At 38.4% G+C, this 22740-nt stretch overlaps 1 protein-coding gene across 6 annotated transcripts in view; it reads right to left on the bottom strand.

Annotated features, from left to right (window-relative positions):
• Nucleotides 1–22490, bottom strand: part of CEP295 (centrosomal protein 295) — a 54894-nt gene extending 32404 nt beyond the window's left edge. For 4 of the 6 annotated variants that reach the window (XR_007120983.1, XM_047692059.1, XM_047692058.1 and 1 more), the window contains exons 1-8: nt 22297–22489; nt 17997–18124; nt 16555–16755; nt 9113–9237; nt 8295–8388; nt 5982–6077; nt 3629–3769; nt 329–512 (exon numbers count right to left, since the gene is read on the bottom strand). Coding sequence is in view for 5 of the 6 variants with exons in the window: in XM_047692059.1 (XP_047548015.1) it covers nt 329–512; nt 3629–3769; nt 5982–6077; nt 8295–8388; nt 9113–9237; nt 16555–16755; nt 17997–18124; nt 22297–22432 (1105 nt within the window). In the remaining variant the exon portion in view is untranslated. Of the gene's footprint in view, nt 1–328; nt 513–3628; nt 3770–5981; nt 6078–8294; nt 8389–9112; nt 9238–16554; nt 16756–17996; nt 18125–22296 lie in introns of those variants that run through there. The other 2 variants (XM_047692060.1, XM_047692062.1) reach the window with 2 other exon arrangements.
• Nucleotides 22491–22740: the final 250 nt, after the last annotated feature.

Consider the following 22740-nt stretch of genomic DNA (forward strand, 5'->3'; position numbering starts at 1 on the left):
GAGAGAAAGAGAGAGAGACAGCGAGTACAAGTAGGGGGATGGCAGGCAGAGGGAGAAGCAGGCTCCCTGCTGATCAGGGAGCCCAATGTGGGAACTCGATCCCAGGACCCTGGGATTAGGACCTGAGCCAAAGGCAGATGCTTAACCAACTGAGCCACCCAGATGTCCCGTTAAAGGCCATTATCATTCTAAGTTTAAAATATGAGGCTGTCTTTCAAACTGAGAACTTACCCCAACATAAAAACTACTTTGTTCAAATACAAATGTATTCCCCCACCAAAAACTTAGAAGCACTGCTGAAACCGTATGGAATGTGGAAGACTCTTACTCCTGTCTGCATTGTACATGTCTTCAAAGGCAAATTCCAGCTCTCTCTGCCAGTCTTCTTTCATTTCACTGCGTTTGTATGGAAGCTCAATGAGTTGTGGTGGCATCTGTGCCACAGTCTGTCTCCTACGTGCCAGGTCCTCTTGTTGGAGTTGTTTGAGTTCTTTCATTAGTTTCTCCTGAGTCTTCGAGAACAGAGGGACTTAATCAACAACAGTTCGGTCACAGACTTTAGACAATAACATTACGGGAAAGGAAAAGTGGAGAAATCATGACTAACAGGGACTGGACTTCTCTCCCTGTCCCTCCTGTGTTCTGCCACAAAAAGACATTAACTATTCATTCTGAATAGTTAACTATTCATTCTGAATAGTTAACTATTCATTCTGAATAGTTAATGTCTGAATGTTTCATACTGAAACCCAGATACCACGTGAGATGCTAGAAACACAATCTTACTCTCAGCCTAGAGAACAAGACACAGGTAGTTAGTACTATGTTAGTATTATGGAAGGATAGTATCAGGCCACAAATCTTCCAAATTGTCTGCTGCGTACAGGTCTCCTTTCTTAGGATGGCTGGGAAGGGACAGTCTCTATGAGCTGCCGTGGCTCCTGCAATGCACTTTGTTCCAGTTCTCCCTGTAGCCAGCAGCATGTATGTAACAGGCCCAGGCAAGCACCAAGATCCACAGCAGCTGGCCTACCAAGTATTTCTTGTCACTTCACACTTTTACAAATCCCCATGATGAAAGGGGTATCTTTAACCTCAAAAGAGCTGGCTAATATGAAAGTTTAAGTACAGTGTTTTAGTGAGGTTTATTGAACTATATTTTGGTGGTGAAGGACAAGTGAGGGAGGATAAGGGAAGACCTCTCACCCCTGACTTGAGGATTTAGCCAGATATGTAAGGACCTATTTAGCCAGAGGCTTCCATCCAGGCTAAACAATAACCTTGCTGTTTAACCCTTAAACTGTCCCTGCTCCCCTGCCCCCAAGAGACTTACTCAAAAACAAGTCCAGGAAACCAGCACCAGGTAACAAAGCCCAAATACAAGGGTGGGTCAGGCCAGGTGGAGACATCTGATCAATGGGGAGATGCATACTGTCTCCCTAGTTACGAAGAAGTATGGGCCCCGCTCTTTGGGCACCTTTTGGGCGCCAATTCTGACCAAGGTGATAGGCTGGTTCAAATGTCTACTATAGGGCGCCTGGGTGGCTCAGTGGGTTAAGCCGCTGCCTTCGGCTCAGGTCATGATCTCAGGGTCCTGGGATCGAGTCCCACATCGGGCTCTCTGCTCAGCAAGAAGCCTGCTTCCCTCTCTCTCTCTCTCTCTGCCTTCCTCTCCGTCTACTTGTGATCTCTCTCTGTCAAATAAATAAATAAAATCTTAAAAAAAAAAATGTCTACTATAGGGTAAATTGTAATTCAATTGGTCACTTATGTGTGACCTAGCATGACTGTGCAGCTTTCTATGTGTGTTACAATTTCATTGGCCACCTGTGTGTGGCCAGGCCCAACCACATGGCCTTTGCCCTTAAAAGCTAGTCTGTGAAACAGAGAGAGGTCGCCCTCCCTGTAAGAGGTGCAGCCCCGAACGTTAGGTTTGATTCTTGATGCTTGGAGCGAAATAAAGCTTTGCTTGACCTCTGCTTTGTATCAGTCTCGCTCCTTTAATCACGGACCCATTATTGGGGAACCTAACAGATAGAAGTGGGTGAAGGAGGAGTACAAATAAGAAATAATAACTGGAGCACAAAGGTATGGAGACAAAGGCATAGGGCATTCAGGGAGAAAACACTGCTCCAGGGCGTGGGTAGGAAGTGTATGGTCAAGGGGAAAAGACCGTTTTGGAGAAGCAGGCAGAGGCCAAATACTAGTTAAAACAGACACTAGCAGGAAACAAGATCTCATTGCACAATGGGGTCTACAGCAAAAAGGCTCAAAAAGGCTCCCACAGGGAAAAGGAAATCCTCTACCAATGGTGAGATTGCAGGTTTTGATGACCATTCTCATGTAAGACACAGAAAGTCAAAAGCCAGAGAGCCTATGTAATAGTGTTTGCCAAGGGATAATATAAACACTACTTATTCTTACATAAAGTTTTACAAATTCATTTCTTTTATATTGAGATTCAAATGATTTCAGTAAATTAACTTCTAAGTTATCTGAAGAAATATACTACTTCTGGGTCATTGAAAGTATGGCATATTATTCTATTTGAATTATTTTATAACAACTACCACCATTACCACTGACATTTGCTGTGAGCCTATGAAATTCCAGGCACAATTTGAAGGGCTTTACTAAACTCATTTCATCCTCACAAAACAGACAAAAAAACAGAATTCAGAGATGTTAGGTAACTTGCCTGAGGTCAACCAGCTACCAGCTAAGCAGTGAAGAAGGGAGAAAATTCCAGGCAGACTGTGGAGTCTACCTTCTTAACCACTAAACAGTCTGATTTATGGAAGAATGCATTCAGTTTATGATTGCTTTTCACATTTTTTCCTATTGGTTTAAATCTTAGATGAGAATTACTGGTAATAATTCAGACAATCAGTTATTTTAGTCATAATTTACTCCCAGTTTATAAAATCTAAAAAATTTAAGGGAGGTCATGTATAAATCAGTTAAAATTACACCAATGAACTTTAAGGCCTGTAATTCCCACAGAAATACTTAAAAACTCACTCTTTACAAGTGCTTGAAACATCCAAGTGCATTAATTAATCAAATACAGAAGAAATGGTCTGACTTTGAAAATGAATCATTTTTATGCTTTGTTTCAGGATACACACTCACTGAATAAGCAGGACAGAAGTGAAGCTAAAATTATAAGCCAGTCTTCATTATACATATTGTATGCTCCATGACACTTTCTCAAGGCTCCCGGAAAACCAGGATCATGACTCTACCTTTGAATCAATACTCTGCAAAGCCAACAAGTGCTCTGCGCAGTAAAGAGTTAATAAACAGAATCCTAAAATTTGCAGAGCACAAATGCAACTCATTAAATGGGAAAAGCGATTAATTTCTTTTCAGGCCATTTCTGTCTGATGAAAATATTAAACTTTTAATAAATTCATCATGACAAAAACTTTTAGAACAGCAATATACTATGACAATTGCTTCACCCAACCTGAATTTGAAACAGGAGGTAAAAGTTGGGAGTCAAAGACTGTTACTTTCACATTCTTCATACCTCTGTACTTTGAAACCCATTTACACTAATCAGTTAGTGCTATATAGTCTGTCAGACCGTCTGTCTACCAGCAGTGGTCCCAGCCAGAATTCTTACTTGAGCCAAATGGATCTTTTTCATTGCTTGAAATCCCCGCACATGAGCCTTTTGATACTGTTCCATTCTCTCCTGTGCTGCCTGTTTTTGTCGTTCTTCCAATTTTTTAGCTTCTTCTTCAGCAGCCAAATGAGGATCTGGCTAGCAGTCAATTAATAACATTTTAGACAATTTTAAAAATTGTGAAATAAGGTGATAACTAAAAAATGACCTTAAAGTCATGCTTTCCTACTTAATGTATTTTTAAAGGCCCACAATTACCAAGCACATGTATATATGAAAAATATCAAATTGTTAGTGAAAGTTTGGCAAGTTGGTTCATTTTAAACCGGATCACACTATTCTCACCCACACATTTCTCCATCGCTGTTTTGTTAAAAGATTCCAGTAACAACAGTGCTGTAAGCTCTCATAAAGCCAGCAGTTAGGAAGCCATAGACAGTAAAGGTCATTTAGGGAAGCACTGGGATTGGTCTTTTGCCTTCCAGTCAACATCTGCTGCTTGATTTCAATCTCAGGAAGGCCAAATCACCAAACAACTACTTGAATATAATTTCTAACTTCCCAAAACTTGTGCATCATCAATGATTACATGACTGTACAGTCAGCTATCATCTCACCAAGCTAACAAGAGCAAGTCAGCGGGGCAAGGGCACATAACCTGGATTAACTATTATTGCGTGAATGTTCACTTTCAAATACAGGTAAGCATTCCAAATGTAACTTAAGTAAACATCTTCTTATGTTATTTTACATGTCAAAATTCTTAGGTGAAATGATGATGATTATGAAGGCTATCATAGTTGACCCTTAACACGGGTTTAAACTGTGCAAGTCCACTTATACAAGGGTTTTTTCCAATAAATATATGGGAAAATATTTTGGAGATTTGCAAGAATCTGAAAAAACTTGCAGATGAATCATGGAGCCTGGAAATACTGAAAAATTAAGAAAAGTTAGGTATGTCATGAATGCATAAAATATAGGTAAGGTACTAGTCTAGTTTAATCATTTATTGCCATAAATACATAAAAATCTCTTATAAAAAGTTAAAATTTATCAAAACTTACACACACAAGCACTTACACACCAAACGTGGAAAGCATTCACAGTCGGGAGAAATGTAAACAAACGTAACGATTCAGTATTTAAGTCCTAACAGAATGCATTACAGTTAATTTTAGGCCACATCCTGTTGCTATCGCAGTGAGAACTAAAACACTGTGTGACACTAATCATTTCTGCATGAGCAATTCGCCTTTCCAGTAAATTGCATATGGTGGTAAAAAGTGATGTCTCATGGTTCCTGTGTACTTTCCATGGTGTTTGTATGAGTGCAATACCATCAACTTCAAATAACATCATGGACCCCTACAAACTACCACTAGTGACCCCGGAAGTGCTCCCAAGAAGCATTACTTGAGAACTGCAAAATGTAGGGTAGTACCACAAAAGCAAGTTAGCCACAGACAGAAGTTATTATTTCTATGTGATAGTAAGACTGAGGTTGTAATAATTTACGATTTTAAACAAATCAAGATCTATTCTTGTTTCTTAGAAGTTAATTCTACAATGAGAATACTCATCTTAGGTCTTGATTAATAGTGATTTTAACAACTGCCATTAAGCAGTTAACCAAAATGTGGATTTGCTGCAATCTAAACTCCACAGGACAGCTCTACTGAGAAAGTCTGTTTTCCCAGGAGCCAAATATATCCAATATGAAAAGAAATTAAAATCCAGTTACAAAGAAATAGCAATTTCAATAACAATGATTATTATTTCTCACTCGCGAGACTGGCAACACTTTCTGAACCATAATCATCCACACAAGGGAATGGTGAAGGGTATGATGACTAGTCCCCTAAGTTACCAATACTTTTCACAAGGCAATTTAATGACCCTTATCAAGTATCTGTATCAAACGTTATATAGTTTGAAGCCAGTAATTTCTCTTCTAGGAGTCTACTCTAAACGTACCTCAGAGCTGTATACAAAAATGTACAAGATTATGTTTGCATTATTTACAGAAACAAAAAGAAATGGTTAAATCTATGATGAGATATTAAGTGCCTATAAAAATTATGTTTTGAAAAGTGTATGTTTACACATAAAGGCCATAATGAATTCATTAATGTATTAATCACATTACTTTTAGGTGATGGAACTGCAGTCGTTTTTCCTATGGTTTATGCTTATATGTAAGGCAGATGTGCTAACCACTACACTATGGGACCTGGTTTATGCTTATATGTATAGTTCCAAATTCTTCACAGAGAACATGTATAGATACAACTCACTTCAATGAACAGAGAAACAAAGTAAGGATTGTAAACAACTATAAGTCAATCACCTGCTCTGTGTCCATCTCTCTGCTCACAAAAGTGCAAAGATGATGATAGGTGGATCTACCAGTTTTCACATTAGAAGTTCTCTTTAGTTCAATGTTCTGAAAAAGGACCACAGACAATGGATTATTAGGTTAACAGTATTTTCAATTAAAGCTGGACCCAATAAAAATAATTTTGTATTTAATCGGTTATCCTTATTCATTTTTCTCTACATGGGCTCTCTTTTCATTACCTGGAATCTAGGTTTAAAAGCTAGATCATAGGGCGCCTGGGTGGCTCAGTGGGTTAAAGCCTCTGCCTTCGGCTCAGGTCATGGTCCCAGGGTCCTGGGATCGAGGCCCGCATCGGGCTCTCTGCTCAGCAGGGAGCCTGCTTCCTCCTCTCTCTGTGCCTGCCTCTCTGCCTACTTGAGATCTCTCTCTGTGTCAAATAAATAAATAAAATTAAAAAAAAAAAAAAAAAAAAAAAAAGCTAGATCATATTAAGGCAAGACCAGGAACTCAGGGATGCTGTACACCGCACCACAGCAGGAGGCACAGCGGCGAATTGCTCCCCTATTACAGATTCTAAGTTTGATCACTTGGTTATGGTGCTGCATGCCCAGTGATGAGAAAGTTGTCTTTTCTTTTTCTAAACGGAAGTAGGACAATGGATAAATGTAGAAGGATGGTAGATTCCTGCCTGGTGCCGAAGTATCAACTCCCAGATTAATCGGTCATTGAAAAGAGAAAAATATACCTTTATGATAGAGATCTCTTGTAGTCACCACCAGAGCCAAATAAGAAAAATACAGAATATGAGAGACTAGTCTCTTCAAAGAGCCTGAAATAAAAAAAGCTGACTATGGTTGCGTGAGATAATGTTCTATACTGAGAGAGAGTAAGACAAGACAAGCAGAAGCAATGGGTGAAGCCCAGCTGGATTCTGGTTTAAAAAAGAAAGAAGCTGTAAAATAAAACAACTTAGGGACAACTGGAGATCTTGATTATGGACTGCATATTAAGTGGTATTAAGAAATCAATGTTAATTTCCTTAGTGTAATACTCTGGTTGCATAAGAAAATGTCCTTATTCTTATAATAAGGAGTATAATGAAGTATTCAGGGTGAAATGTCATCTCTACAATTTACATTCAAATGTATACGTTTATACTATTTGAAATCTATACACAGGTATAGATGTAAACAACTATTCACTGTGTTTTCCTTTTAATTTCTCTGTATATTGAGAATTTTCATAATGAAAAGTTGGGGAAAAAAGTACAACTACACATTTGCACATAATTCATACTTGCACTTATGCAGATGTCTTATTTGCTTTGTGGAAAAATGTGACCCTGGCTTGATAGGCACATTAGGAATTACAGCAAAGGAAATCAAAAGGCATCATGGATAAAGTACTGCTTGCCTTTTAACACCACACCGAGGGAGTGACTGAAATCTGACTCTCCCATTTGAATCTTGCATCAAATGTCGGCATGGCAGATGGCTCCACATAAAAGCAGGAAGGCTGACAAAATGAAAGGCTTAAGGCACTATCTGGTATTTATGCTGATCTTACCTACAGAAAATATACTTATATGTACAGTAAAATCAGATATCCCCATATTTATGGGGTTTTTTTACTTCCATTTTTTAGATAAAAATAACTATGTAATTGTGAGACTCATCCAGATAGCCATTTCAGTAACTACAACAAGCTATTATAAAACAAAATACCTTTTAAAATTAATTTCCACTTTACTCAATAAATGTCTTTTTAAAAAATAAGCTCAAAATCACAAAAGCACACATATTACTCCCACAGAGAAACAGACTTCTCTCATCCACTTTATGTAATCTTGTGTAAATTTATCTGACCCTAACTTCTTTACCTGTGAAGTAATGACTATTTACAAAACCCAGGTCTTGAAGGTGAAAAAGTCAATAGTGCAAATAATCTAGTTTTTTCCTCTGTAGATAAAGGGCATTAAAAAAAAAGACCAAGCCAGTTATAGTTTTTAAAAAGTCAAACATGGTTTTTGAAACAACTAAAATAAATCAAGACAATTGGTGAAAGCTAAATAAAGACTGAATATTAGGTAACAGGAATATTAGTACTGTGCTTTTATAAAAAGTACTTACACATTAGAGATATACACTAAAGAAAGGGCAAAATGATATCTAGGAATATTTTTAAATACTCCAGACATATTCATGTGTTACCTGTAAGCTTAAAAATTAAGTTTAAACAAATGAAATTTTGAGCTGCACTGAATTCTAATAGTAAAGAAAAAGTATTACAACCTAGTTCTTCTCAACATTCAAAGTAATTCACCTCAAAAAGAGCTGGGGGTGGTGGTGGCAGACTTGTAATTTTGGCCGATCTCTCTTTTTCCACAAGCAGTGCTTCCTTTCGAGCTGTTATATGCCTTGAAAGACAAGAGATGCCCTAAATTAATGTCTCAGGTAATATTAGATCACAACTCTCAGGGATCAAATATAAAAGCCACAAGATATCAAGAAATCTTCCAGCCTGATCCCATAGGCTCAATATGCTCTTTAATAAACAATCTATACACACTGGACATGTAAGAAAATGTGTACCAAGTAAAAGAGGTGTATCTTTAAAGACATAAAGACCTATGGTGAAACTGACCCAATAAACATCTAATGTTTCCTCATTTAAAATAGTGCAGTATAAAAACGAGAAATGTTGAAAAGATGGGTCACCGTACAAAATGAGCATCATGGACTGGTAATAGGCTCCACCAACTTTACAATATGCGAAAATGATTTGCCAAGAGTCTAAACCTCTTTTCATGTTCTTAATTGCACTGGTCTATCTTTCTTTCTTTCTTTTCTTTTACATCAGAGGCAGACAGTTGGAGAACATGCATTTCGAGCTTAGCTATACATTTCTCCAGAAACTAAGTAATTGCTAAAGTCACTGGAGAAGAGAAAGCTCCCGTGTTACTTTGTGCACCGAGGTAAACCACACCTCCCCTGTTACTTTTTAAACCAAGTTTAACAAACCAATGGATATACCATATGACTTGTATTTAATAATTATGTTTAACAGTACCCAGTATGCTCTCTACCTCTAGTCATATCATGTTTCAGTGGAAAATGGGATAAATTTCATTATTACTTTACCAGGTTTTTTGTTTCACTAGTTCTTCTTTTTTATTCTTTTGTAATTTCAGAGCTTCTTTATGCCTCATTTCTGCTTTCCTTCTTCTTTCTGCTGCCCGCCGTGCCAGAGCATTCAAATCAGGTTCCTAAAAATATGTATTACTTAAAATGTCATGTTAAACAAGATTAAAATGCCTGACATAAAAGTAATATCGGTGGTTCTCTAGTCAGGGCAAAATCACGAAGGTATTCAAATAACTAAAGTTTGAGAAACTGCACTGAAGCAGTTTCTTCATTGAAACTGTGTAGATGGATCATAGTTTCTATCCATTTTTTCACCCTGTCTTTTTGATTGGAACATTTAGTTCACTTACATTTAAAGAAATTATATTGATAGGTACTCAATACTCCCTCCACTCACTGAAGCACAAAGTTAATGGTGGCATAAGTAACACTATAAAAACCAGATGTCACAATCTAAGGCTATTACTAAAAACAGAGAGTAAACCCAAGCAGCAAGAACATATTTCTTAAAGATACTTATTTTCCTCACTAATCGTTTGATGTCAAAGACCTGCCTTCTTTGGAACTAGGTTGCTTATTTTGTACAACTACCTCTGGGACCACAATCTAGTCTTTTCCATCCATGACTCACAATAAACAAAACATAGTCAGGGAATAGTGTTAAAGTTCTACTTCATCTTTCTGAAAGTCATTAAAGAATTTTTACTATTTGTGCATGAAATACAAGTGATTACATAACATTCAACTACACATGTCTTAGAGGTATGAAGAATCATAATAAAATGGGAAATCTGAATTCACCCCAATGAATCTGTCCAAAATGCTTAAAACAATCAATTTTTGGCTCAGAAGGTTGTTTTATTTACCCAGATAGTTAAGGACTGGAAGAGAATAGTTCCACTTTAAACACCACATGAAGACAGTGACTCTTACTCGGAAATGCATCCAGCAGTATTACTGTAATACATGAATACACCGAAAAGTTGAGGCAGGTCTGCCAGGGCAGCCCCAACATGGAGCACCCCGGGAAACCCAGCCTGCTCCTGTTTAGTCATCTCACTAGTATGGTCCTAGCTGAGAGCACATGAGATCCCTGGTCCATCCCAAGCCCGCTCTAGTTGTCCCATCAGGGTGGTCCTATAGCGCAGCACACCTGGCCCCGTCCCATGACTGTAGGAGCTCCACTTGCTAGCCAAAGCTACCAGCCACACTCAGTCTACACTGGGGACATTCCTACCTAAGACCAGTCCCTCAAGACCAGGAGAGGGAGCTATTCCACCTAATTCCCAGAAACAAACACAGAAAGTCAGACAAAACGAGGAGATAGAGGAATATGTTCCAAATGAAAGAACAAAGCAAAACTGTAGAAAAAGAACTAAACAAAATGGAGATGGGCAATATACCTGGTAAAGAGTTAAAAGTAATGGTGAGAAAGATGCTCCCCAGGTTTAAGACTGGATGAGTTCAGTGAGAACTTAAACAAAGAGAGAAAAAATTAAAAAAAAAAAAAAATCAGAGCTGAAAAATACAGTAACTGAAATGAAAAATACACTAGAGGGAATCAACAGTAAGTTAAAGGATGCAGAAGAATCAATCAGTAAGCTGCAAAACAGGGTAATGGGAAGCACCCAAGCTAAACAGCAAAAATTTAAAAAATAATAAATTAGAAAATGAGAGTAAGTTAAGGGACCTGAGACACTAGCAAGTGTAATAGCATTCACATTATAGGGATCCCAGAGGAGAATAAAGGGGCAGAAAACATATTTGAAGAAACAGTGGCTGAAAACTTTCCTAACCGGGGGAAGTAAACAGACTTAGAGGTCCAGGAAGCATAAGAGAGCATCTAATAACATTAAACAAAGGAGTCACACACCAAGACACATAATTAAAATGTCAACAATTAAATCATCATCATGAAACCAGCCTTACAAGTAATGTTAAAAGCACTTAAGTGAAAAAGAAAAGGCCATAACTAGAAGTGAGAAAACTATAAAAGGAAAAGATTCCAATGTAAAAGCAAATACATTGTAAAGGTAGTAGAGCAATCATTTATGAAGCTAGTATGAAGATTAAAGGATAAAAGTAGAAGCATCAATTGTATCTACAATACTTAGAGGACACACAAAATAAAAAGATGTAAAACACTACCTCACATACAGAAAATATGAAATGGGCAGTAAAAATGTAGTGCTACTACAACGAAACTTAAGCAACCATCAACTTAATATAGACTGTTATATACATAGAACACTATGTATGAACCTGATAACCATAAACCAAAAGCCTACAATAGACACACAGAGAAAGAAATCCAAGCATTAACACTAAAGAAAGTCATCAAAACACAAGAGAGCAAGAGAGCAAGAGAAAGAAGAGAGCAAGAGAAAAGGAAAGGAACACAGAACTACAAAAACAATCAGAAAACAACAAAATGGCAATAAGTATGTGCCTCTCAATAAAATTTCTTTAAATGTAAATGAAGTAAATGTTCTAATCAAAAAGACAGGGTGAAAAATGGATAGAAACTATGACCCATCTACATGCTGCCTGTAAGAGACCAACTTTGGACCTAAAGACATCAGACTGAAAGTCAAGGGCTGGACAAAGATATTCTATACAAATGGAAATTAAAATAAATAAATAAATAAAGACAGGGCAACAATACCTATATCAGGCCAAAATAGACTTTAAAACAGACTATACCAAGAGACAAAGAAAGACACTACATAGTAAAAAGTGATTAACCCAACAAGAGGCTGTAAACAACTGTAAATATCTAGGCACTTAACAGAGGAACACTTAAACACATAAAGCAAATATTAACAGACATAAAAGGGAGAAAGTGACAGTAATACAATAGTAGGAGACTTAAACAGCCACTTACATTCACAGGTCATCCAGAGAGATGGACTTAAAATATACAGAGATTACATTCCATCCCACCCCCACGGCCCCCAAGAAAAACTGTAGAATACACATACTTTTTGAGTGCACATGGAACATCCTCCAGGATAGAACACACGTTGGGGCACAAAAGAGTCTCAATAAATTTAAGAAGTTAAATCATAATAGGAGCTTTTCCAACCACAACAGTATGGAACTAGAAATCAATTACAAGAAAAATATTGAGGGGAACCTGGGTGTCTCAGTCAGCCTTTGGCTCAGGTCAAGATCCCAGGGTCCTGGGATCCAGCCCCACATCAGGCTCCCTGGTCAGCAGGAAGCCTGCTTCTTACTCTCCCACTCCCTCTGCTTGTGTTCCCTCTCTCTCTGTCAAATAAATAAATAAATAAAATAAATAAATAAATAAATAAATAATAATAAAATCTTTAAGAAATAAACTGAAGGAAAAAAAACCCCACCAAACAAATGGAAAATAACATGCTATTAAACAACAAAGGGTAACAAAGAAATCAAAGAAATTAAAAAAAAATACATAGAAACAAATGAAAATGGAAACACAATGGTCCAAATTCTTTGGGATGTGGAAAAACCAGTTCTAAGAAGGAAGTTTATAGCAATATGGGCCTCTCTCAAGAAACAAAAAAAATCTCAAATAAGTAACCAAACTTCTATCTAAAGGAACTAAAAACAAACAGCAAAGCCCAAAGTTAGTAAAGGGAAGGAAATAAAGATAAGGATGGAAATAAATCAAACAGAGATTTAAGGGAAAAAACCCAATAAACAAGATCAATGAAACTAAGCTTGTTTTTTGAAAAGAGAGACATAATTGAGAAACATTTTGCCAGACTCCTCAAGAAAAAAGTTCATTCAAATAAAATTTGATAGGCTGGTGGCTCAGTTGGTAAGTGTCTGCCTATGGCTCAGGTCATGATCCTAGGGTCCTGGGATCAATCCACCATCGGGCTCCCTGCTCAGCAGGAAGCCTGGTCTCCCTCTCCCACTCCCCCTGCTAGTGTTCCCGCTCTTGCTATGTCTCTCTCTGTCAAATAAAAAAATAAAGTCTTTAAAAAGTAAAATAAAATAAAATAAAAAAATAAAAAAATTTGAAAGAGAAGTTATGCCACAGAAAAACAAAGGATTAGAAGAGACTGCTATGAAAATGATACACCAACAAATTGGACAACCTAGAAAAAAATGAATAAATTCCCAGAAACAATCTTCCAAGATTGAATTAGGAAGAAATAGAAAATATGAACAGACTGATGACTAGCAATAAAACTGACTCAATAATAAAAAAACTCCCAATAAATAAAGGTCAAGGACGAGATGACTTCCAGTGAATTCTATTGAACATTTAAAAAAGTTAATACTGACCCCTTCTCAAACTATTCCATTAAAAAGAAGAGAGAGGAATGCTTCCAAATTCATTCTACAAGGCCAGCATAATCCTGATACCACAACCAGACAAAAATTGCAGAAAAAGAAAATCAGATCCGTCTATACCTAATGAACATAGATGCGAAAATCAACAAAATATCAGCAAACTGAATTCAACAATACATTAAAAGGATCTTTCACCATAATCATGGATTTATTCCAGGAATGCAAGGATGGTTCAAGAACCACAACTCAATTAATGAGATATACCACATTAACAAAACAAAGGGCAAAACCCATAAGATCAATTTCATTAGAAGCAGGTAAAGCATTTGACAAAAATCAACATCCATTCATGATAAAAACTCTGAACAAAATAGGCTCAGAGGGAACATATCTCAACATAATTAAGGCCAATTATGAGAAACCTACAGCTAACATCATACTCAACTGTGAAAAGTTGAAAGCTCTTCCTCTAAGATCAGAAACAAAACAAGGATGTCTACTCTATTATTCAACATAGTACTGAAATTCCTAGCCACAGAAATCACACAAGTAATGAAGGTATCCAAACTGGAAAGGAAGAGATAAAACTGTCACTATTTGCAGATGACATGGTTTTACATATAGAAAACCCTGAAGACTCCTCCAAAAAGCTATTACAATAAATGAACTCAGTAAAGTTGCAGGACACAAAATTAATATACAGAAATCTGTTGCATTTCTATACATTAATAACAAAGTAGCAGAAAAAGATATTAAGAAAATAATCCCATTTGCAATTACATCACAAAGAATAAAATACCTAGGAATAAATTTAATTGAGGTGAAAAGACCTGTACTCTGAAAATTAAAAAACACTGTGAAAGAAATTGAAGATGATACGAATAAATGGAAAGATATTCAATGTTCACAGACTGGAAGAACTCATTTGTTAAAATGTCCATACAATCCAAAGCAATCTACGGAGTCAATGCAATCCCTAACAAAATATCAATAGTTATTTTCCACTGAACTAGAACAAATAATCCTAAAATCTACATGGAACCACAAAGACCCCAAATGGCCAAAGCAATCTTAAGAAAGAAGAACAAACCTGGAGGCATCACACTTGCTGATTTCAAACTGTATTACAAAGATACAGTAATCAAAACAGTATGGCACTAGCACAAAAACAGACATAGAGATCCATGTCTCTATGTCAACAACAGAGAGCCCAGATATAAATCCATGTTTATATGGTCAATTAATCAGCAACAAGAGAGGCAAAAACATACAATGAAGAAGAGACAGCCTTTTCAATAAACAGTGCTGGAAAAACTGGACAGCTACATGCAAAAGAATAAAACTGGACCACTTTCTCATAACAGACACAAAAATTAACCAAAAATGGATTAAAGACCTAAGCGTAAGGCTTGAAACCATTAAATTATGAAAAGAAAACATAAGTAGCAGTTTCTTAGAATCAGTCAGCATTATTTTTCTGGATTTGTCTCCTCAGGTAAGGGAAACAAAAGCAAAAATAAACAATTGGGACTACATCAAACTAAAAAGCTTTTTCACAATGAAGGAGAACATCAAAACAAAGAAACAAAAAACCCAACTTACTGAATGGAAGAAGGTACCTGCAAATGATATATCAGATAATGCATTAATATACAAAATACATAAGTAACTCATATAACCCAAAACAACAAATATCAAATAATCCAATTTCAAAATGAGAAGAGGATCAGAATTGTTTTCCAAAGAAGACAAATGGCTGGCCAACAGACACATGAAAATGCTCAACATCACAAATTAAAGGAATGCAAATCAAAACCACAATGAGATACCACCTCACACCAGTCAGAATGGCTAATATCAAAAAGAAATAACGGGGCGACTGGGTGGCTCAGTGGGTTAAGCCTCTGCCTTCGGCTCAGGTCATGATCTCAGGGTCCTGGGATCAAGTCCCGCATCGGGCTCTCTGCTCAATAGGGAGCCTGCTCTCCCCCCCCCCCCCCCGCTCCCCTGCCTGCCTCTCTGTCTACTTGTGATCTCTCTCTGTCAAATAAAAAATAAAAAAATAAAAAATAAAATAATAATAATAAAAAAGAAATAACAAGTGTTGGTGAGGATATAGAGAAAAGGGAATCCTTCTGCACTGTTGGTGGAAATGTAAATTGGTGCAGCTACTGTGGAAAACAGTACAGAGGTTCTTCAAAAAAATTAAAAATAAAAATACCAAACGATCTAGTAATTCTACTGCTGGGTATTCACCCAAAAAAAATGAAAACACTAATTTGAAAAGATATATGCACCTCCATATTTTTTTTTAAAAGATTCTATTTATTTGAGGGGCAAGTGCAGAGGCAGAGGAAGAAACAGACTCCTCATTGAGCAGAAAGCCCGAAGAAGCAGAAGTGGGAAGCCAGGCCTGATCCCAGAATCCTGGGATCATAACCTGAGCCAAACACAGACACTTAACCAACTGAGCCAAACAGGCGCCCCTGCACCCCCATGTTTGTTGTAGCATTATTTATAATAGCCAAATTATGGAAGCAGCCCAAAAGAAGATAAGGTGTGTATATATACAATGGAATATCACTCAGTCATTAAAAAAAAAAAAAAAAAAGATCTTGCCATCTGCGACAGTATAGATGGAGTTTATAGATAATGTGCTCAGTAAAATAATTCAGAGAAAGACAAATACCTTATGACTTCACTTGTAAAAAAACAAAACAAATGAACAAACAAAAAACCAGAAACCAACTAACAGAGAATGGTGATTGTCAAAGGTGAGCAGGCAAAGGATGGGTGAAATAGGTGAAGGGGATTAAGAGGTACAAACTTCTCGCTTTGAAATAAGTCACAGGAATGGAAAGCACAGCATAGGGAATATGGTCAACAGTACTGTAATAACTTTGTATGTTGACAGCTGGTAACTACATTTATCAGGATGAGCACTGCATAATGTATGTAATTGCTGAACCACTATGTTGTGCACCTAAAATTAATATAATACTGAATATCAACTATAATTTAAAAAAATAATCGTAGAAAACATAAAGAAGTTCAGGCTGGCCAAAACAAATCCTATACATGCATGCAAACCACAAACAACTTACTTTTTACTCATACCCACTACCAGACAGGTCAAATAAGCACTCACTCACATTTTCTTTGGCATGTTGGTGTCCCTCTCCCATACTTCTTAAACTTGCCAAATACAGCTTTTCCAAGTTCTTTATTTTCTGAGTTTGTGATTCTTTCCATTCTGTCCTTAGTTCCTCTGCCAAACGAGTTAATTGCTGATTTCTCCTCTGTTTTATGTCTTCTCTTATCTGTAAAGCGATACCCCTTTCTTGTTCTCGAACCTAAAGAATGCATATTTAACAGATTATATGAAAAGAGGCTTACTTCAAGTTTTTTTGGAAAGCTATTTGGAAGGAGGAACTTAAATGAATTCTCCTCAGGTGTATCAATAAGGCCTACGTAAAGTGGAAAATCAAGCAATGTAAATAAGTTAAAACCTCAAGACTACTTCTAAACTTCTCTAACTTATTAGCTATTGTCCTCTCCTCTTCAACCCAAGCACCAACAGGACTACCATTATCATTGTAATAACTGTAAGAGCTTAAATTGGTAAGGATGTTCAATAAAATTTATAGCACAGGGGTGCCTGGGCAGCTCAGTCGGTTAAGCAGCTGCCTTTGGCTCAGGTCATGACCCTGGAGTCCCAAGATCAAGCCCTGTGTCAGGCTTCCCTGCCCAGTGGGGAGTCTGTTTCCGCCCTCTCCTTCTGACCCTCCTCCCAGTGGTGTTCTCTCTCTCTCTTGCTCACTCTCTCTCAAATAAACGAAATCTTAAAAAAAATTTAAAAAGAATAAAATTTATAGCCCAGGTAAGTATAGATAGAGCCAGATGAAAAGTCCATATTTGCGGTACATCATCCCCAATTTTATTTTATTTTATTTTTTTTTAAGATTTATTTATTTATTTGACAGACAGAAATCACAAGGAGGCAGAGAGGCAGGCGGAGAGAGAGGAGGAAGCAGGCTCCCCGAGGAGCAGAGAGCCCGATGTGGGGCTTGATCCCAGGACCCTGGGATCATGACCTGAGCCGAAGGCAGAGACTTTAATCCACTGAGCCACCCAGGTGCCCCCATCATCCCCAATTTTAGATAGAATGGCACCTAAAACATGTTTCACAAGGGCTTAACTATATTACTCTGAAAAGACTTCTAGAAAATAATCTACAACTTCTTAATAAATGTTACAGCAACTAATAATCTTTCCAGCAAGTCTTCCTCAAAGCCATTCTTATCTTCCTACTCTAATCTTCATCAGTAACATGTAGTCTGGAAAATGTTTAAAGAACCATTTTCCAGTAATTATCAAGTCAAATAATCCCTATCTTCAAACTCTTCTTCATCTGTTTACCATTTCAGCCCATTTGTTTCAAAGTTTCCTAAACTTGTTAGTACACAAGAACCAGGGCTCTTAAACAACCAGAAAAGGGTTTTAAGTGCAACATTCAGAACTCTCTACTGTAATAAAAACACTAATAATATGGGGAAGACAAAGAATTAGAAATCTTGTTCCAAATGAATCTTACCTGTAGCAATCTTAGTTTTCGTCGTCTTTCATAATCTTCCTTTAAAATGTGAGCTTCCTCATTAGGACTCAATCTCAGCTTGCCAGCATTCCCTACCTTTCTTTTCATTTCCAGGTACTTTAAAGTTTCTGAATTAAAAAAAAAAGTCTATTAAAACAGGGCAGCAAAGATCAGAACAACGTTTAAAATACATTTACTGGGGCGCCTGGGTGGCTCAGTGTGTTAAAGCCTCTGCCTTCAGCTCAGGTCATGATCTCGGGGTCCTGGGATCGAGCCCCACATCGGGCTCTCTGCTCAGCGGGGAGCCTGCTTCCTCCTCTCTCTCTCTCTCTGCCTGCCTCTCTGCCTACTTGTGATCTCTGTCAAATAAATAAATAAAATCTTAAAAAAAATAAAATAAAATAAAATACACTTACTACTTGACATTTAAAGGACTATATATACGCAAAATAATTTGGGTAAACTGAGGCCAACTTATATTTACAAATTACAATTATTTTTTTTTTTAAAGATTTTATTTATTTATTTGACAGAGAGAGATCACAAGCAGGCAGAGAGGCAGGCAGAGAGACAGGAGGAAGCAGGCTCCCTGCTGAGCAGAGAGCCCGATGCGGGACTCGATCCCAGGACTCCGAGATCATGACCTGAGCCGAAGGCAGCGGCTTAACCCACTGAGCCACCCAGGCGCCCTACAAATTACAATTATTAACTTCAGCACTTAAGTCGATGATTCTCAAATTGGGAGAAGGGGTTAAGTGAAGGGTGAACCAGAAGTACTTGAAAAAGTTTTTGCCCCATGACAGCAGAGTATTGTTTACCTACAGTACCTGGGACCTGACTTACTTCCCACTGGGATTTCCAGAGTTTAACTACATTAAATGTAAAAAAGCACAAAGACTTAAAAATGTGTTTTAGCAAAGAATAAATGTTTTCAGCATCACAATTTTACACTTTAGAACTTTGAGAACTTGTTCACAACCAACAGGACTGCTGCAATTGCAAAGGGCTCCTAGTCCCTAGTTTGAACTCCCAGTCTATTGTTTATAACTTGATGACCAAGTGTCACTGTATCATATGGAATCACATCAACCCCTCAACAATTCTTTAATAATTACAATGGTGTGATTGTTTCAGATCCATGACCACTTTAAAAATTTCTCTGAGATGATTGTGTTGCTCACATGAGTCAGGTGTTTAGGTCCTCAGATCTATTAATGCCACTGACATTCAGATGTTTTCACTCTCCTCTCTAGATTACAACATGGATACTTACATCTTTCTGAAGCTAGCTGAAGCTCCACTCATTCATGAAACTGTCCTCTAGTAATTTTTGCTTCACCCACCCACCATCTCATTCCTGACTTGCCCACCCAGAATGCACATTATCTTCACACTCAATTTGGGAACCAATCTAATGCTGTATTGGTATTACTTTGCCCTAATTTTTCATCAATTACACTGTGACTTTTCTAGCTAGATTCCTAACAACTGAAGGACAGAGGTTATAGTTTTAATATTCAAGTTAATTTAACAAATAACAACTATCAGGCAGTATTTCACATACTATGGACAGATATTGTTTTGGGCTACGAGGACTTAAAGTTATCTAATAGGGACAATTGGACTCTTTTGCCCAAAAGAAATAATTGCTTGCATCTTAAAATCTTTTCCAGTAAGTAACAGTAGGTAAAGTGCTAGCTGTCTTCCTCATTTTATAATGAAGAATCAAAGGCCTCTTGTGCTAAAGGACTTGACCTAAGTGGCAGGATCTAATCCCAGATCCAAAAGAAGAATCTGGTTTTCTTATTCCATACGGCTCCTAGCTTTCTGATATGCTAAAACATGTGGAATGAGGAAATTTTTGTTTAAACTGGTATCTTTTGCTAGTGGGGATTGATGAATAAGGAAAGACTGAATAAAGAAGAGAAAATGACCAAGGTTAAACTCAGTCTTAATAATTTTTCTGAAGGTCTTTGAATTCATATTCAAACTAACAAAACTAATTCCTGCTAAATCTCATAGACAAAGTAACATGGGAAAAAAGGACAAAAAAGAGAACATACTATAAAATTCCATTTACACGAAGTACAAAAACAAGCACACAAGACTAATCCATGATGACATGGGTTAAAACAGGGGTCACCTTTCTGTAGGTTAATGACTAGAAGGGGGCACAAATGAGCCTGCAGGGATGCTAGAGATGATCTGCATTTTGATCTGTTATGATTATACAGCTGTATACATATGTAAAAATTCCTCAAATGATACACTTAGATTTGTGTGTTTTAAGTTTATACCTCAATAAGAAAGGGGAAAAAAACCCGTTTTTTTCAGATTGTTGTGCGTATCTATCATCTCATTTGCTTGGAATATAAGAAATATAAGGAAACATAGATTTGTTACTTTTACCTCCTGAGATGTGGTAGAATAATTTTTCTCTTGCATATAACTTCCTTAATTTTTTTAACTTATTTGGAAATAATTTCAGACTTAGAATTCCCACCTACTCTTTCCCCAGCTTCTCTAAACATCAATCACAGCACAATGATCAAAACCAAGAAACTGACACTAGCACAATACTTCTAACTAATCTACAGACTTTATTCAAATTTTGTCAAGTATCCCACTGAACATCCATTTTCTGGACCAGGACCCAATCCAAGGACAACCCATTGCTTTCGACTGTTGTGTTATTCTGGGTCCTCCAAGAAGCAGAGGACAAGACAGGATTAAACCCCGGAAGATTTTATTAGGAGAAATGCCTGTGTGAGGGAAAATGAGGGAGCTAGTAAAGAGGGAGCATTCAGACTTCCATGCAAATATGACACTGAACAGAAGAAGGGAAAGTTGGGAAGATGACTACCCAGTAAGGTCTTTAGTAAGACCTCCCAGAGTTAAGGGAAAGTCCCTAGTTTCTTAGGAATAGGCCTGCCTGAATGTCCATGCCATATTCAGTCATTGGCCAAAAACAGCCCTTGGGAAGCATCCATGCAAATGGATTTCAGAAAATGGGAGCTGCAGGTCTGTGAATTACATCCTCACAGCTGTCAAAATTGTCACATCTCCCTGGACTTCTCTAATCTGGGACAGTTCTTCAGTCTGTGCCTTTCTTTTCAACCTCCCCACTTTAAAAAAATACTGGCCAGTTACTTTGTAGGATGTCCCTCAATTTGGATTTCCTTAATCTTTTCTTGTGGTTAGACTGAGATTACAAATTTTTGGCAAGAACACCAAAGAAGTGATGACGCACCATTTCTCAGTGCACTAAATTACGTTATGGTGTCTTAACACTACTGGTGATGTTAATGTCTGATGCATTAACTATAGCATTTACCAAAAAGCATTTTCTATTTTCACTATTCCTTCTACACTTATCAATTGGAATCCTACTGTGAGGAAGAGCTTCCCCTGCTCGCTCTCTCATTTATTAAGCCATTTATTCAGATCAGTATGGATTTTTAAATTCTGTGTATTAATACTACCCAGTAACAGATGATATTAACTTATCTTTTAAGATTTTGTCCTGAGAATTAAAAAGCACTTGGCATATCACAATCACAAAATACTGAACTTAGACAATCTCTGTTCAAGACTCATCACGACCATTTACAGCAGGAAAATACTGACCAAGTCATTTAAGTTACTGTGGTGTCGCTTTCTTAAACTATATAATGGGAATCACATCTACCCCAACAGGTTGTTCTGATGATTACGTGACTTAATATGAAATTGCCAAATACTCCCTAAGGATTAAGGACTCAAATGTTCCCCACTGTTTTAAAAGCTCAGCTTGTGGCAGGACTAACTACCTGAGAAATTAAAGGTGAGAGCAAAAAAGCACGCTCGCTCTCTGCAAGAAATAATTCCAGGCAGTGCTCTTAAACGGCTCCCGGGTTTCAGGACAAGTTCGGCGGGTTGGCGGGGGGCCCTGGGGAAAGAGTGGGCTGGACGCCTCGCGAAGCGCTTGCAGGAGCAGCCCCGGAGGCCCTCCCGGCCAGCCCCGGTTAGGAAGCCCAAGGACCCCGCGCGACCCCACCTGGGGAGGGCGCGCAAGGCCACACGCGCCTAAAGCCCGGGAGCAGCCTCTCGCAGCAAGCAGCGGGTCTGCGTTGGGACGCATCTCCCTTCCGCGCACTCTTTACCGCCGCCAGCCCGACCCCAGCCAGGGCCCGGGCCGCGCCGCGCTCCCGACGCCGCGCCTTCACGGCATCCCCTCCCTGGGGAGCACACCCCCCAGCTCCTGGACTTCGGGAGGCTGTGCACGCCCGGGCCACGGGAAGCCGGCTCGTCCGTCACTCACCTGAAAACCGGGGGCCCGGAATCAGGAACCGCAGCTCAGACGGAGACCTCCCGGGCGCCCGCGACCCACCAGCTTCCCAACAGCCGTTTGTGCGCCTGCGGGGCAGCCATCGCCAAGCTCCCGTCACTTCCGTCATTCAAACAGCCCGCCAATGGCGGGGCCAAGCGGCGGGAATCGGGCTAGTCCCGCCTCCCGCGAGGGCCGCTGGGACGGCCGCGCCGGAAAAGCCCGCGCACACGACGACCAGCCCTACGTAGCGGTCCATTATTTCTCATACCTGCCGGGGCTCAGAGGTTTACTGCCTCTTTCTCACTGTGCCTGCTTTACACGTCAGGAGGCAGAGGTCCAGAAAGGGGGAAATATTTGCCCAGAGAATTGAGGGTGACTTTAGTTTTAGGCCCTATTATGAAGATGCCTTGGGATAGGTGTCCTTTTGTGCATTGA

Source organism: Lutra lutra, chromosome 10 (genome assembly GCF_902655055.1).
Source record: "Lutra lutra chromosome 10, mLutLut1.2, whole genome shotgun sequence".
NCBI classification, from domain to species: domain Eukaryota; kingdom Metazoa; phylum Chordata; class Mammalia; order Carnivora; family Mustelidae; genus Lutra; species Lutra lutra.